General features: G+C 37.2%; 1 protein-coding gene across 10 annotated transcripts in view; it reads right to left on the reverse strand.

Annotated features, from left to right (window-relative positions):
* Positions 1–5,684: 5,684 nt before the first annotated feature.
* The window catches only part of MLIP (muscular LMNA interacting protein), a 104,718-nt gene continuing 92,932 nt past the window's right edge, over positions 5,685–17,470 (reverse strand). For 6 of the 10 annotated variants that reach the window (XM_071741718.1, XM_071741714.1, XM_071741711.1 and 3 more), the window contains 3 exons: positions 14,491–14,544; positions 8,135–8,169; positions 5,685–6,028 (listed from right to left, as the gene is read on the reverse strand). In XM_071741718.1, coding sequence (XP_071597819.1) covers positions 8,143–8,169; positions 14,491–14,544 — 81 coding nt within the window. In that variant the 3' untranslated portion in view covers positions 5,685–6,028; positions 8,135–8,142. Of the gene's footprint in view, positions 6,029–6,606; positions 7,051–8,134; positions 8,170–14,490; positions 14,545–17,470 lie in introns of those variants that run through there. The other 4 variants (XM_071741717.1, XM_071741712.1, XM_071741710.1 and 1 more) reach the window with 3 other exon arrangements.

Genomic DNA, 17,470 nt, shown 5'->3' on the forward strand with positions numbered 1-17,470 from the left:
GGAAGGTTTTTCATGTGTTAATTATTAGTCAGACATGTTGTAAACTCATTTATTTGCCTGATATAAGTTATTTATTTAACTGATTTATATACAAAGATACTGGAAACAGAGACACAACTCTATTCATCATTATGAAGCATTAGGAGCATTCTTTTGCAAGTGAGAAAGTTTATAGTAAATATTTCAGATCGTACAGAATATACATGGTCAAATATTTTAGGTCTATATTTTTAACTTCTAAAATCAAAGCAATGTGAGGAATTAATACATGATGTCAAAGGAAGCTCACTTTCAGTTGGGCTTCATTCACCTGTAAATAATACATTCTCCATATGACTGGAAATTGTGTAACAGACTGCATTTAATCTTCATTTTCCTTTCTGATATGCAGGGCTCTATCTCTGCAGTAAACTTATCCCTCATGCCCCATTACAGTGTTGCTTCCAGTGATCTAGCTTAGCTTTATAATCTTTATTTTGCAGAGTTTTACTGTTCCAAATCCAAAAAGGTCTCGTGATATTCAGTACAGACTATTACACAGATATTCTTTTAAGATTTGTATTTCTTTAGTCAAAATGAACTTGGCAATCACTGTAAATAGTAAAAACCCACTGAAGACTGCTAATTCTTATTTAAAAAAAAAAGAAATGTCTGTAGTAATAACACCACAGGGAAAACCAGAGCAGCTATCAAAAGATAAGTCTAACAGCCTTTACTACTTGATATACAATCTCCAGGTTTTTGAACAGCAGACCTAAAGAAATATGCATGGTACTGTTGCCAAAACTTGAAAGATTCAGAAAAAAAGCAGCAAAGAACTTTGAAGTTCCTATCAGAGATAAACATAAGGCTCAACTGCAAGGAACATCATAGTTTCAAATCTGAACAGTTAAGACAATTTAAGTCTCCAAAGCTGAACAAGCAACCAGTCATTCTTCTGTCTTCATTTTATAGTAAATGAGAGGAACCTGGAGAAGCTGATGACAGACTATTTTCTAGGGAATGAAGGGGGTCTTTCCTTTTCTGACTTCGGATGGGCTGTTCAGTGGAAATCATAGCATCAAAGGGCAGCTCCCTTTGAAAGCACAGCTGGAAGCACAGCTGGCTTGGTATCCTTCTTGTGAATGGCAGAGAGGTTCAGAGAGAATGTGTATGTTTATACATATGGCCTTGCAAGCCAAATGATCGAGGCTTTAATACAATTTCCTGCCAGCAGTGCTTTTACTGGACCTGCCTCCCACACTGCCCTCACCACAGCTAAAGAGCTGTGGGTGAGGGAAAATTGCATCAGACTACACAATTTTTATTTTGCTCTGCTGCAAGCAATTGTCTGTGTGGAAGTTAATAGAAAGGCCAAGGTCAGCAACATGCAATCGCTGTAAATCACATAATAGGACATAAATCTTAGCCTCCACATTTGCTTTGTTTTGTCTTTCTTTTATTTTGTTTTTAGACAAGAATCTGGACAATGTTAAGTCTGTCACTGACTGCTATAAATGCATCGAATACAATATGAGAAAAACAAGAAAAGATGTTCATGGAAACTCAAGTGAAGTTCTCAGTAGAAATTACAGTTGTTGTTTTCCTTATGTCTATCCAGATTCATCGGTTCCATCCAGTGACATTAGTAGAATGCATTTCTTTATTATTACGGATCTTTGGAAATATTTTTACAGCTATGTCCTTGCCCTGGAAGCCTAGGGAAGAAAAAAAAAAGCTACTGTATGTGATAAACTTTACCAGCCAGTCAGAGTAAGTGAACAGGGATATCTGTGTTTTAAGTTACAGGCCTCTGGTTACTTCTGGTTTTGTTTAGTGTTTCTTTTGTTTGTTTGTTTGCTTGCTTTAATTTGCTTGCTAATTATAGACCAGAGGCAACGGAATTGCTTGGAAATTGTATGAACTAGTTACACAGGAATGAGATTTCATTTAAAGGAACATGAAAATGTAACATGCTTCTAAACAGTTTTGTTTAATGATGCAAAAAATATGCTTAACCTTGAAAAAATGTATTTTTCTCAATTGTTGGCATTTGTTCAAAACCCACAAAACAATTCTATTCTAAATAGTTTTATTTCTGTAGTTTCTTTTGCAAGCAGAAGAAGTTCTCTGATCACTGTATGAAAGCACACATTGACTTACCTGTAACTGTTCAGAAACAGTTAAACATGAACCTTTTTCTCTATTGAAGATTAACTTATTCCAAGCGTAACATGCCTGCTAAGCTTTTAAATTAGGGTCGTAGTCCTAGTCATAGTCTGCACAGTTATGAACAAAAGTATTGTCCTTGCACCTGTTTCAGCATTACCTGATGTCTACCCTTGAACTTCAAAAATCACCACACTTTTGGCAGGAATTCAAATATTATCATCAATGAACACTTTGTAGAGTTACAACTGAAAAACTGTTTAAAATGTCTGAAAATCTCTCTAAAGCTGGAGCAGGATTATTGCACAGCCTTTCTTTCAAAAGTCACCTCCATTTGCCTGAATGAACCTACTTGGCATCATGAAAATGTAATTTCTACTAATCTTCAGAGTATAGGTGACAGCAGTGGTCACCAAGGCTCTGGGTGCTGAAGGTCACTACCAGATGGACAGCAGAGCACACTTCACCAGAAAACCAGGTTCTTCCTTTCTCCTTCCTTCTTTCTTCCTTGCTCCCCGCCCCCGAGGGAGAGCTGCAGTATTGATACCTTGTGCCAGGAAAATGAAGTGACTCTTGGCCAGCTGAGGAAGAAGCCAGGATGTCAGATCTTAATTCAGTCGTTTGCCAGTAGACACAACTCAGTGCATCCAAGAAGCCATGAAACTGCTTGTCTCCAGTTTAAACTCTGCAATGAAACTAGCAATCCTTTTCTTTGAACTCAAAGGGAAATTTGGTGACTCCTTGCACAAAGTACCTTACTGCTTTGTAGGCTGCAATAAGTATATAGTATAAACTACATACTAATTACTTTTTATTTTTAATGGCTGCAATGCAGTAAAAGTTTTCAAAGCAAGACCACTTCATCAAGAGTGTTATCCCTGGTCTTCTATCTCCCATGAACTAAAGGCAGACTCAGATTCACCCCACACACACACCGTGAATGATTGTCTCCTTGATGTGTTTAGGCAGAGAAAAACTGTGCTGAAGTGGTTTTCTCACTGTTGCTTTGGTCTCCAGGTGTTTGGAATAGGTGCAGGAATGGGGCTGCTTTCACCCTGTTCAGTAACAGCCTAGCAGATCACTACTCTGGGTTGTTGGCATGGTATCAAGCAGTGCCACTTTTATCATGATATTTAACTCATAAACCACTTTTAAGTATTTTTTTATAACTTTTTCCTCTCGTACCATTGAGCTGTGACCTTTTAAGAAAATGCTTGTCTCTGTGCTTTCACTTTGCTCATTTTGCAAAGCTTTAGGTTGTGAGCATCCTGATATTTAAGCAATTTTCTCATTAAAACTGAGTCAAGACCACTAAGCTGTGCCACACCAAACCCAGCTTTGGATCCCAGACAGCTGAGCCCTCAGGCCAAGGGCTGCCCTTAGTCTGATGCAAGATTCTCAAGTAATGAATTCTGACTCACATGGCTGTGGCACTGCCCAGAGACACCCCTTGCTCTAGGGAAACCTCCCCTTTGACTACATGGGAAACATTATTAAGTCTTTTTTGGTTTTTTCTTTTGGTCAGCTTGAGTTGTAGCACATAGCAACAACAGAAACACCAGAAGCATGCACAGGATGAACACTGTGTGAGACTGTGAGAGAGGAGGACGAAGGCAAAAGAGGACTACAAACCCCTGCTAAACATAGGCAGTGATTGTGATCCTGATGAGAATGTGTATTTTACCAGAAAAATAATTAATAAAAGCAGGGCAAAGACATCAGAACTTGGAGTAAATATACTGTGCTACTAAGCAGCATCCATTAATTTTAAAATTTTTTAAATCTGAAAAAGAAATCGATTTTTCATGTTGAGTTTTGTTCTTTATAATCTCTCCATAAAGGATTATTTTTTCTCTTGATACTTTTCCTATTGGTTTCTCAGGATAGACTTCCTAGATTGTAAATGCCAATATACTCCAAATTTTCATTCATAGACAGAAGCTGTTTGTACAGAGAGGGAAATTGGATTTTAAAGTCTGCACAAATGAACAAACTCACTAACCCAGGGGTCAGCACGAGGATTTCTCTTTCAAACTTCCTGCAATCCAAATAGCTCTTCATCTTGCATGTGTTCCTTCCACCTATGGCCTCAGTTTGTCACCTGGATTAGTTTAAACCTAAACCATACAATGTGAATAATTCTCTTGCCTAGACATGCTAGATAGGATTTTCCAAAAATTTAACTCAAAGGAAAAGGTTGGGCCAAATTTAGAACAAAGCAAATGCTTGGAAAAAATGGGCTGAGACTTTTGAGAATAACACAGATTGTTCTTGTTCTAAATATGAATTTTGACCACTGCAGTGGGCTACTGAAAAAAAAAGAAATGGTATTATGTTCTTGGTGGGTAGAACACCCAGTGGTGCACATCTTCTATGATATTTATAACACATTTATAGCTAGAGGTGTGTTTATATGTATTAATTATATCTATTTTTTAAAGTATGGAGTACTTTTTTTGTTATATTTCCTTATATGTGTTGAATTCTGTCTCCAGGAACTTTTTTTGAACCCACTGAAATGCTTGTCTCAATTTTCACCATCTGGTTAATGGGTATGCTGTCCACAAGATGTACACAGTTAAATTCTGTTATTTTTCCATTGAGAAAAGAAACTATTACAAAAACAAACTTTATATGTCTACTGATTCATTATGACATTCTGATGGATGTGTGTGCTCCAGTATCAGGGGAAAAACGTATATTGTACCTATATAGGGAGACTCACTGATCCCTGAATTTCTGTCTTCAACATTTCAGAATGCAACAGTTTACACGTAGGTTGGAGTAGCCAAAGTGGCTGAGTGGCGAAAGAACTATGCCATTTAAACTCTTTTTAATTTTAATGTTTTAACTGATGGCAGTATTTTATAAAATAATTAATCAGATTATTTCTAATGAAAGCAGCAGCCACTGTCATTAAAATATTAACCTTAACCACAGCACATAGCAGTGTATCAGGAGGTAAAATGTTCCTGCTTACCAGGATAGTGCTGCCATGCAACAGTCCTTTCTCTCCCTGAAATTTAGACCCTTTTTTTTTTTTCTCTTTGCTCTCAGAGTTTGTGGTTCAAAGAATCAAGGGATCAGGGAGAAGGCAGCTGACTCATGCAAGCAGAGTCAGCTTCCTTACACTTTTATAATGCATTTTGGAAGCAAATTGTTTAAGATCCGGGGTAATGTTATGTGGGAACGGCATAGGATTCAAAAAACAGCAGCATAAACTGGAGGTGAAAGTAGTGATTCTATGAATCCCAGGAGTGCAGGTGGTCATTCTGCCTGGCACAGGAACTGCCAGGACAAACAGGCTGTGAATATTGCATGGCATCAGTGTGCATGCTGATTGCTGTGGTTGCTGACACAGATATGAACAATTCCTGGAATTTTTCACAAAACTTACTTGTCTCTGTGATGGCAAAATGCAATTAAGGGTAAGAGTGTAGGAGCATTTCTTTCTATGTGATGGGTATTCATTCTCAGCTATCTGAAATATGTAGAGCTATATTTACAGGAGTAAAAATAAGAATCATGACAAACACTTTGCAACAAAAATACAGCTTTATTTAATTTCAACATTTATATTATTTCTAAGGAAAATATGCTGTGTTATATTTGGCATCTTTTAAACCAGCAAGCACTTAATGAAATGATATTTCATTATGGCACATTCATGTGTGCATCTCTGTGGTTAATTATGCTAATACATAAGATTACCTCTTGAAAGAATATTTGATTGTTATTACTGCTTTGCAATTAGCATAATGGAAGCAATTTAATTTTTTTCAGTGGTGCTTTAAATAACATTTGTGCAGTGGATTCCTTCTCAGTATAGAAACAGGCCTCAGAAAACTCTACAGTTTTAGCTCTTGATCCTAATTTGGAGCTGCAAAAAAAAAAAAGTTTTCACATGAACACAAATTATCAAACTGCACATTGGGAAACTTAACAAAAGTCACTGAAGTAATTTAGTTTTCCTAATTTGTACAACCTGATGATCAGGTTAATAAATGAAACCCATAGCTTCACAGAAAAAACCAACTAAAGACACATTCAGCCACCTCATTTGTGCTTTAGCTGTGGGAGAAGACCACAACCTACTTTGTGAGATGCTTGTCTGACTGTGCAGCAGCCTGAGGTAAACTGGTTTAGCACTCAAATTTCAACATTGCTGCAACTGTCCGAATTCTAAACTAAATCTCCCTGAAATTCAGACCCTTTTTTTTTTTCTCTTTACTCTCAGGAAGGATGGAGAATCGACTAATATTGCTTTATTACAGCCAGTTATGAAGAGATGCAAACTGCTGTGCTTCTGCTCTGCACTTTTTTCTTCTGTATGAAGACACTGACACCTTTACATCTTTAATAAATCTCCCATTAACACATCTTTAATAAACCTTCCCACATGCCATGGAACTGATTCTTCAGTAATTCTGGAGAGATATGAGTGATCACCTCCATTGTATTTTAAGCACTCCCTGCAACATCTTCCTGGAATGGGATTTTTCATAAGATCATCAACTCTTCAACTCAGATTCAGTTTGTAGTTCCATGTAATCCTCAAGTTCTCTTCTGTAGTGTCATTGTCATTCCTTTCCTGTCTATGTTTTTCATATTCTTTCTCATTTGCCTTCAGTGAATTTTATCACATTGATTTCAAGCTATTCCTCTAATGTAAACAACATTTTCTGAATTCTTATCTTGCCTTCCAAGCTGCTTGCAAGTCCTCCCATCTGGGCATTATCTGTAAGCTTACTGTCCAGGTGATTAAGCAAGTAATTAATGGCAATGTTTTGTAGTGCAAGAGCTAGAAGAAAGCAGTGTGGAAGCCAGTGTGAGATGTTCTCCCACTTCAGCAGCAAATTATTGTTCTCAGAGCCCAGCTTCTCAATCAGATGCACACCTACCCTATGAGAATTTAATTTAGTCAGCACATGCTTTGCTTGCTTATGAGTGTCATGTGGGACTGTGTTGAAGATTTGCTCTATCAAGCACATCCCTTATACTTTGCTGTTGGAGAAGGAAATGAGATCAAGCTGATAGGATCAATTTCTGACATGTCCCTGTGCAAATACTTTTATCTCCTCACTGTTCCCTAAATGTCTACCAATTTATTTGTAATATTTTGTTCCAATGTTTTGGGAATGATGTTAGTGCTGACTTTTCTGTAATTCTTTATATTTTCCTTTCCTCCTTTGTTAGATACAACACTGGGTTTGCCCTTCTCCAGCTCTCTGGGAACTTACTGCTAATCACTGTTTGAGAAAATTGCTTTGGTTAAATATTGTTTAATTTGGTTAAATACATAATTTTTATCACATTTTGACATCCTGAATAATTTAACTCAGTATTCCTTCAAATGTTCTTTTCCTTTTCTCTCCATGATCCTACTCCCAAATTTTTAATAATAACTGAAATAAATTTCTAGTCATAATTAACCTTTTTTGCCAAGACCTAAACAAAAAAAAAAAAGAAGGCATGGAACATTTCAGCCTTTTCTACATCTTCTATTTGCTGACCTCCTTCAGTAATACATTCTATCTGCTCTCAAGCACAGTGCATTATTTGCAATAAAGTTTTGTTTAACAAACCATTCATTTCAGTGGTGCTATGTGGTTATGCACTCAAATATAAAATATAATTAACCGTATGTCAATGACATTACTACATAATCTAATTCCAGACCATACCTCAGTTTCTTTCAACTGTTTGATTGCATCCCACTCAAAATTAATTAAAATTAATTATTTATTTAATTAATTAGATAAATTGTGGCCTTATTCTGTGAAGTGGAATTATTCTGCATTTAATTATTAACAGTAAATCATTCACCACATGTAGCCAGCTTGTTATCCAAACACTTAATTATATAGCTAAAGCATCCTATTGTCTTTTAAAACAAAACCATAAGAAATTGTTAAAGTAACACTAGAGACATAGTTACATATTCAAAGTGTGACTGTAATCAAGCCAGAAAAACAGTAATACTCACCATCATAGCTAAACAGAACCTCTTTCATTGGCAACCTGTAGAAAAAAAAGAGAAATAAAAGGTGAAAACAAAGTGGCAAGGAGAATAAAGACTGCTGTATGTTAAGCAGGCACTGTTCTGCAGACTGGTGGACAACTTCATACAGCATCTCATCTATTAAAAACATTGGTTTCTTGCAGTGTTAATGTAGAACTATGTTTGCTGCACTGGGGTTGATTTTTCATTCACTGACATGATTGAGGAATTATACTGCACAGACCAAATTTCAGTAGACAAACATCATATTTTGGCTACATGCTTGCTAAAGGACATTTCAGACTCATGTTGGGTTTCCACTTCTTTCTTGGACAACATCCTGGGAAGACAGAGCATGAGGCCAATTTTGCATTCACATGGCATGGATGTTCTTTTCCTCCACCTTAACAAGACCAAGGATCAGGGTTAGCTACAGAATGGATGAGTAACTGCCTGGACCACTGGCCTCAAAAGACAGTAGTCAACAGTTCAAAGTGTCTGTTCCAGGTGGTATTTCAGAAGATGCTAGGGTGACATTATTTAAAGGGGACCAAATACAATATCTCTTTCTTAAAGCCAAATGGAATTAGGGTAAAATGGCAGCTTAAATGAATTACTGACATTTTGTACTTTTTCTGTGTCACATTTATATTACTACCTGTTCAGAATTTTTAATGTAAATTTACCATATAAGTGATAAATTTACAGTAATTCTTTATATAGCAATCAAGTTAGGTATTAGATCCTATAAATGCATAAAATACTTCTTCATTGTTACTACATGGTGATTTAATAGTCATATCAGTGGACTAGAACTGAAACTTTTTAACTTAAAGCAAGGAGATATATCATTGAAGCTGGACAAAAGTACCACCCAAGTACCAGCTGCAACTATAAAATTCATGTTGTACATATTAAATATTAAAAAATTAAAAGTTTAAAGCAATTTCAAATTATAAAGTAAATATAAAGTATTCAAATTATATTTAGAAGCCTTATCTGATAATTTTAAAATGTGCATTGTCTGGACCTACCTTTCTATTTATAAAAATCAGAATACTGCATTTTATGGTTCCCTTTTAGTGGCACATCCATTTGGGAGGTTGAAGAATTTGTCACAGGTAACACCAGAAATTCTTACCCCTTTAGCAAAAGTGGTAATTGTTCCTACTTTTAGTGCTCATTTGCAGGATCATTAAATTTTTAGTTAAATTCCCTTTTATTATAATATGGGTAGATATGGCAGTCCTTGGCTTGGAGAAAATAAACTAGGGGTGGTGAGACTATCACTTCAGACAGGTACTGTTCGTTTTGGAAGATCACAAGCCAAGTCAGAACAATCCTCATTTTGGAGGTGACACCAAAAGACTTTCTAATTTTCATTATCCAAGACCTTTTCCTATATGTACTGATGTTGCTTTTTGCCTCAGTATTTGCTGTCTTAAACTCTATGCTTAGTTTCACTCTGCTGCATTCTTCATGACTTGCCTAATGCCTCTGGGTTCATTTGGTAATTTATGCAAGACTGAAAGTAAAAAGCAGAGAATGCATCTGCAGTGTGAGAGGTGAAGAGCCCATGTTTGTGTTTCCAGAGAAAACACAAAGAATGCAGCCTTTTGCCCAACATGTCCTCATGTAGGGGAGAACCTGCTCCAGCACAAAATGGGAGAAGAATTTTTGTGAACAAAGGAGTTAACATTTTAGTAGGAGCAGCTTCTGATCCGGTTCCCTGTAGTTTCATTGGGTATCTACCACAGGCCTGTTCTTGCTTTGACAATGATCTTGACAAGTTGAAAAGGTCCTGAGCTGAAAATGGTTCATGTGAGCTGGATCCCTACAGGCTACCCAAACACCACCAGCAGCCTCCCATAAACTACAATCTGGAGGAGATGACAGCCTGTACCCTGCCCTTGCTCCTTTCCACCAGAGACAGGGGAGGCATCTGCTATGGGCACAGCTCACACTCACCCATCGTTCTGAAACTTTCTTTGTAGAAGAAAAAAGAATGATTTTTTTTTTTTTTTTTTTTTTCTAAACTGGAAGAACATCACTCTGCTCTGACAATGCCAATTGGGTTGGAGCTTTGGTCTAATGTAAAATCCCTTACAAAAATTCTTCAGTAGAAGGACTCTCTAACTTCTTATATGTGGAATCTATCAATGATTAATACTAATGTTGACCTCTGACCAGGAGCGCTCCTTAAGTAAATAAACACTAAGAGCAATGTATAACAGAACTTTGGCCCTTATTGACATTTTCATAGAATTTTGAATTTCAAATGTCAATAATTTCTCTTATTAAAGTTCCCCTTAAAAGAAGAAAAAAAAAAAAGAGCTTCCTGTACTAACACACTCTCAACTTTGCACTTATAGTAACTTATAGTGCAAGTCCTGATTTTTCAGGAAGAAAAAACAGTTAAGACAGAATAACAGCTGCAGCAGAATATTATATATGAACCTTAGACAATAATAGACCTGGGGCTTTGCAAGTCATATATGAGTAAAGGTAATGAGTACATGCTTTTAGCACCTGCATGCAGTGGCTTCTTGTGACTATACAAGTACACATGCCCCATGTTGTCTCTAAAGATTCTGACTCAATGCAGTTCTGAGAATGACTGAAATATCATTTGCAAATCATAACCTGGCAAACAATAGGTTTGAAAGGAAGACAGTAGATATTGGAAATAACTGGTATATCTCTTGGTTAAGTTTTAAAGGAATATCCTTCAGATCCCCACCAGCTAAAAGGCACTGGGAGAAAAGGATCTTGCAAGGAGGAGAATGTTCCTTATGTGATCTCCTGTTTGCACAGGGATGTGACAGATCTGATTCACTGCATGCTGTTACAGGATGAAGCTATATTTGTATGAGGAATAGTATGATGTTTTTCTGAAAATAAAGGTAATTTTTTTTCCCCCACACTTCACTTTCTGGAAAACAAAATGATTACTCAGAAGAAACTAGCAGCACATTCCCTTCTTTCCCTTTTTTGCTTCTTCCTGAAGTTCAAGGAAGTGCTTAGGTTTCACAGACCATCTTCCCACCTATGCTTTTTTGGACAAAATTTATGGAAACATGGTGGTTCTTCTGTGACAGTTCAGTAACATATCACAAAGAAGCTACCACTTTCAGGGCAGTGAAGAAGAGCGCCCCAAAAGTTCTGGGTTGCTCCTGGCTCTGTTGCTCTCCTGTCTTCATGCAATGTAGCATGAAGTTGATCTCCCGGGTATCAGTACTGTACACTTCCATCTCCAACACTAGGTCTCAAGAGATTCCTGGCATCCACAAGGATGCCTTTTTTCAAGTCCTTCTTGAGAATGAGCAAAGAGGGTAATCTCTAGATTTGCGTCTTCTCTGCCACCCTCTAAACATGAAAAGGCATAACTCAGTCACAGCATGGCCAGCACGGTGCCCCCTGGTCACATCCTGCTGCTAAAAATGGGATGAAAAACTGGGGAAAGAAATTAGATAACAGGCCCTATACAAGTACTTTGAAAAGTTAATTGGAGACGACTTTCTTTGATTTGTAATAGAGAAAACAGAACATATATCATCTCTTGACATTATTTCCTGACCAGCTTTGGGGGAGTCTGATGCAATCGTTCCTGATGTTAGTCAGCTACAAAATACACATCAGTGACAGGCCCCAGGGAACCAGCATAAATAGTCAGCTTGCTCAGCTGTGCTGAATGATATCTGACACTTTTCTTAAAGTTTAAAGCTAATTATTTATCTCCAGCTAACATTATTCAAAGTGTTGAATGACCATCACCCAATAAGATGTTTATCAGAGGAAATACAAAGAGTATGGGTAACAGCCCAGATAAATCCTCTTCTTTCCAATTGATTGTCTTTGGTCTTTACAAATGCAATCACAATTTCATTCATCTTTATTCTTCAGGTCATGATACAAACGTTCCAACTGTTGGAACACGTTTAAGCTTTTTAATAAATTGGCTGATAGAAATTCTGTTCAAAGTGTGGGTTTTGTTTTTTTTTAATTACAAGGGAACTTTTAGAAGACAGTGCTATGTATTTCATCTGCCTTGGAAGAGACCAAGTTGACCTCCAACCAAAAGAATTCTGCACTTTTGTTGCCCTTGTCGATTCAGAACATGCTACAACCTCCTGTTTCTGAAAATATCTCCACCGTCATAGTCTGATTTTATTATGTTAGTATGAGATGTTTTGGTTTCTGAACTGATCTTAATAATGCATCAGTTAAATAATGAGTCTTGTTTCTTAGAAGAGTTCTTTTTGAAAAGATCTGTTTTGCCATTAGATCTGAAAAGCCCTCCCTCAACGTGTATATGGTAAAGAAGGACACCACATGGGGATCTTGCTGTTTACTTCCTCTATTTTCAAATACAGGAAAATCAGCTGCATTTTCAGAGGCTGCACATATATATGTATAGACACACATAGATACATACATACCAATACACACATACATATGTGTACACATACATATATGTTTTTATACATACAGAATCACAGAATTGTGAGTTGGAAAAGACCTCTAAGATCACGGTGTCCAACTGCCAACCCATTTTAGTGTGCCTGATGTAGTGCAAATCTGTTTCACCTACACAAAGCAATTTGTCTTCAGAACTATTCATCCTGTCTCACCATCCTCTAATGAAATACCTTTACTTTACTAATATTTCAGAAACTTTACAAAGGAGATGGAAAAAAACAAACTATGTGAGGAGTTCAGCAAGGTACTTGTTTCATTTTGTGAAGGCATCTTGGGGATTTCTTTGGATAGATCCACAGAAAAAGTGATAACAACTATTTTTAAAAGAACCAAGAAATGGCTCCTGGGAAGCAGAGGAAAGGAGACTGATCATATATAAACAAGTAGAAACATCAAAGGCAAGGAAAAAGGGAGGAGGTTGGAAGGCTATGATAAAGATTCAAACAAAAAAAATATGAAGTAGCTCTAAGTCCCTGACCCTCTGCAGAGAGAGGCCAGGCATGCACATGAAAATGAGGTTATATTCACACCTCAGACAGGCCTGGTGGAGAACAGCCATCCATTGATCCACCCAGCAAGTGGGATATCTACCTTCTGGTTTTTTCCTTTTACTTTTTTTAACCATGTTTCAGCAGAAACAGAGATAAGCTGTGAGTATTTGACAGGCTGTCAACAAGGTGAGAATTCAGACAAACTCTGCTTCAAACATGTGAAGGACTTGACCTCAAAACTCCCTGAATATTTTTCAAACCAACATGAAAGTTACTCATTTGGTAGCAATCCAATTTCATTCATTTAAATGCTCATTTTGCTCCTTTAAGAAGGACCAGAATCTAATTTTAAAATAATAAATGGAAAATAAACTGCGTTACAAAAATGTCATTATCATTACTATCTGTACTACTGAACTCATAAAAAACCTTGTGAAATAATTATAAGCATGTGTCTGCTAACCAAAAGAGGTCTCTGTAGTAAAAATTCATTCTTGTGTCATAAGCGTACCCATACTGCTATTATTGGTAATTATTCTCGTGTAAATTTCTCAAACACTACTGAAAATGTCCTTTAATCAAATATGTTCTACTATGTTCCAAAGCCTACAGTAAAAAATATGATAGTTAATGACATTATAAGCATTTATTTCAACTTTGAGGCCACAATTCAGTCTCATGTTCATGACCTTTTTGGTAAAAAGACTTGCTTGTGCCAGAAGAACCTTTTTAATTTTTATGTGTTCTGTCTCAAGAGATAATTGATGATGTGTAGCAGATGGCTTCAGCTTTCACTAGATGAGTTATCTAGGGTGGTAACCACTATGGTCCTGGAACTGAGATACATCACAGTAGCAGGAATTTGGCCAGAGAATACAGACTTAAAGAAGATTTGTGTCCTTCTTCAAAGTCACATAAATCTGGCACAGCATTTGATCCTGGTTAAACTTGCTCTATGTATAGTCTTATGGTTTCTTGATGGTCCTTTACAAAATACTCAATAATAATTAGCCTGAGTGCTTCTGGTAGCTGTTGTCTGGTATTTAAAATAGAAGTTCTATCAGTGAATTGCAGTTATGGAATGTGTGATATAGATGGGCCTACTGCATAACTGAACAAACCCAGCTTGCTAACATCACAACAGCACTTACCAGGAACCTGAAGTGTAAATGTTAGTGTTACTTCAAATTCACTTAAGCAACATAGCCTGCAAAACAATTCTAGAGGGTTTTTTCTTCATTAATCATTAAGAATAATTAATGCTTATCTAGTCTGTGCACTGAAAAACAGCAGACTGAGACACACATTTTTTCTGCATAAATGAGAAAGCTAACATGCAATGCTTAAAGCTATTAAATGTCAACTAATTACCTCCTTAGAGCTGAGTGCTTCATTTTCTGGAATAGGCACTATGGGATGACTGGGCTGCCGAGCCAAGATGTCACGGGTTGGAGAGAGCATGAGGTTAAAAACAAGAAGAAGAAAGCTCTTGTCAGTTCCATTTTGGTATAAAATGTCACTAAAATTTAACAATTAAAGTCAATACCATTAGTCATGCAAAGAATAACAAGTAAATGAGGTCCCATTTGCGTTCAACATTCTCTCTGAGTACTCCTGGTCTGTATAAAAATCTGTTTCAAGGTATGGCCTGTTTTCTATCATGTCATATTTCCATAATGAAAAGGGTGGGGAAGGGATAAATCACTTTCCAATTTGAAAGAGACACCTCAAATAAAAATCACAGCAGGGGTACCTACCTTATAGCACATTTAGTATGAGGAAATACACATAAAATTATTTAAAACTGCAGCTGTACTTCTGTCACTTTGAATACTTATCATCTTAAATCTCTTCCAAAAGATCTCTCCTTTATCTTAAAGTTCACAGCCATAAACGATACAAACATCTGACAAAAAAAATGCTGTCTAAGAGTAGTTAGTGTGTGCAAAAAGATCTCAGTAATTTTCCACTGTTTTGAGTATGATTTGCATCTGTGTAATGAAGATTGATGGATGCAACTCCAGTGAAGAACCATACCAATTTCAGTAAAATTTTAATCAGAGTACAGATAAGTAGACAAGCTGCAGTTAGAAAGACATCCAAAAGATCATAAACGTCTGAGGTTTCCTATACAGTGAATACAGACATCCTCTTTGGAGCAAGTGCTGCTGAAAGTATTTGGGTTTGGATATTTCAGTACTGTACAAAAACAAGGTTGGAAGTAGCCTGCTATTTTCAGTGTATCAAAGCCATTACTTTGCTCTGGTGTTTAAATACAATTGTAAATTAACAAAAAATGCATTACTTAAAAAGATAGTGCTCATCCCCTAGGAAAATAAATTTGAAACTCAGCTTTTTGAGCAGAAAAAATAATCTGCTAAACTGGCCCTATAAATAACAAAGGATGCTAAAGTGGAATATACTCTGATTATTACGGATCTGCTACGTATTGCGCTCTCCCTTTTAAAATTTGCCCTGATTCATGTTTAGGGAAGCAGGAATCAAGTTTAGAAATAACAGCAGTGGTTTCAGAAGCTTGGAACCATTTGATTTTTTTTTTTTCTTTTTCAAAAGACAGGGGCATCATTTTAGGCAAAGGGAGGGTAAGGAAGGGGCCAGATCCTTGAAGCAGCAGCATCCCTCCCTCTGCTACAATTTCAGCAGGCAGAACCACAGCTCTTCATGGCAGATAAGGAGGTGTTTAGTGGCCTATGTGGGAGACAACATTTCTGTTTCCAAACCCAGCATCCTCCAGCTACTGAGGGTGGGCAAACCTTAGAGACACTCAGGCACAATGTTCTAGCAACACCGTGGTACCTTGTCAAGCTTGTTTCACTGAAATAACCCCTAGGGTTAAGCTGCCTATTTCCTCACCAGAATATGGCACCTCTATATTCCAGGCAAAGTAAGCAGGGTCAATCACAAGGAGAAGAGGGAAAGTATTGATCGTTTTGTATTTACTTTATGATGTGCAGCCAATCTCTCTGAGAAGAATTATTTGCTGCTTGCAAGAAAGAAAAGCAGCCAGTCAGCTTGTGATCCAAGAACACTACAGCTTTTTTTCTCAAACTGCACAGAGAGCAAATCAATGAAAAATACATTTTTATGGTGTTATCTCCTCCTAGCCTTTCTTGCTGGTATTCATTGCCTACAGTGTTAACCCAAAACGGCTCTCTGAGTCATTATTCTGCCTTACTTTATTCCTTGAGCATGTGGTGTCAAGACCCTTCTTAGACCTGACGAAAGTAATCATCTTTTTTTTTTATCCAAGAAATACATTTACTTCCTTTAGTTTGACTGCATCCTCTTTTTAAACTAAAGAATCAGCACGTGTAACAGTCTCTATAGAGTGGGAAAATTATCTTTATTTTCTGGACAGGTGCTCTTAACATCAATTATTTTCAAGAGGCTTCATTGAAAGAAGTGAGAGGCAAACAAGGACTTCACTGATTAATAAATGAGGGTTAAAATTTCATACAGGCTTAAGACTCGGAGAAAAGCTCGATAATATGCAGTTCTCTCTTTTCATGATGCTTCTCAAACCTAAAATCCTTCAAATTATCATGAAAGAATCTTTACGTTCCACTACTCAGGTAACCAAAGACCTGATTTTGCCATGACATGTCTAATCTAAAGGAAGTCACACATGGCTACATTTATAAGGTACTGTTAAGCAGTCCTTTAATAAGGATGAGTAAATAAGCCAAGTGCTGCATACTTTCTGAGGAAGTAATGCTTTGTCTTGCAAGTCACTAAAAGGAAGCATTGCTGGGTTTTCCCTGGAATCATACAGCTCTGCCAGATGCAAAGAAGTTCAATGCCTTGGCCTGGGTGAATTCATCCTACTGAGCTCGAAGCTTGTTACCTGTGTTATTTTTATCTTATGTCAATGTAACCTGAAATGGTCCACTGCCTGTCTTTCCAGAGTTTAACCAAAAGACTACAGAGTGCAATTCTTTCTTCCTTCATTTTGCCTTACAAATACAGAATCACAGAATGGTTTGGTTTGGAAGGGACCTTTAAGATCATCCAGTTCCAACTGCCCTGCCGTGGGCAGGGACACCTCCCACTAGACCAAGTTGTTCAAAGACCCATCCATCCTGGCCTTGAACACTTCCAGGGAAGAGGCATCCAAAGCTTCTCTGTGCAACCTATGCCAGCATCTCACCACCCTTACAGGAAATAATTTAATCCCAAAATTGAATCTAACTATAGTTTCTTCCAGCTTGAAACTGCTCCCCCTCATACTATCACTACATGTCACTACATGCAAAAAAAGTCCCTACCCAGCTTCCCTGTAGGCCTTCCCTCAGGTACTGGAAAGCTGCTCTAGCATCTCCCTGGAGCCTTT

Source organism: Heliangelus exortis, chromosome 3, assembly GCF_036169615.1.
Source record: "Heliangelus exortis chromosome 3, bHelExo1.hap1, whole genome shotgun sequence".
NCBI lineage: Eukaryota > Metazoa > Chordata > Aves > Apodiformes > Trochilidae > Heliangelus > Heliangelus exortis.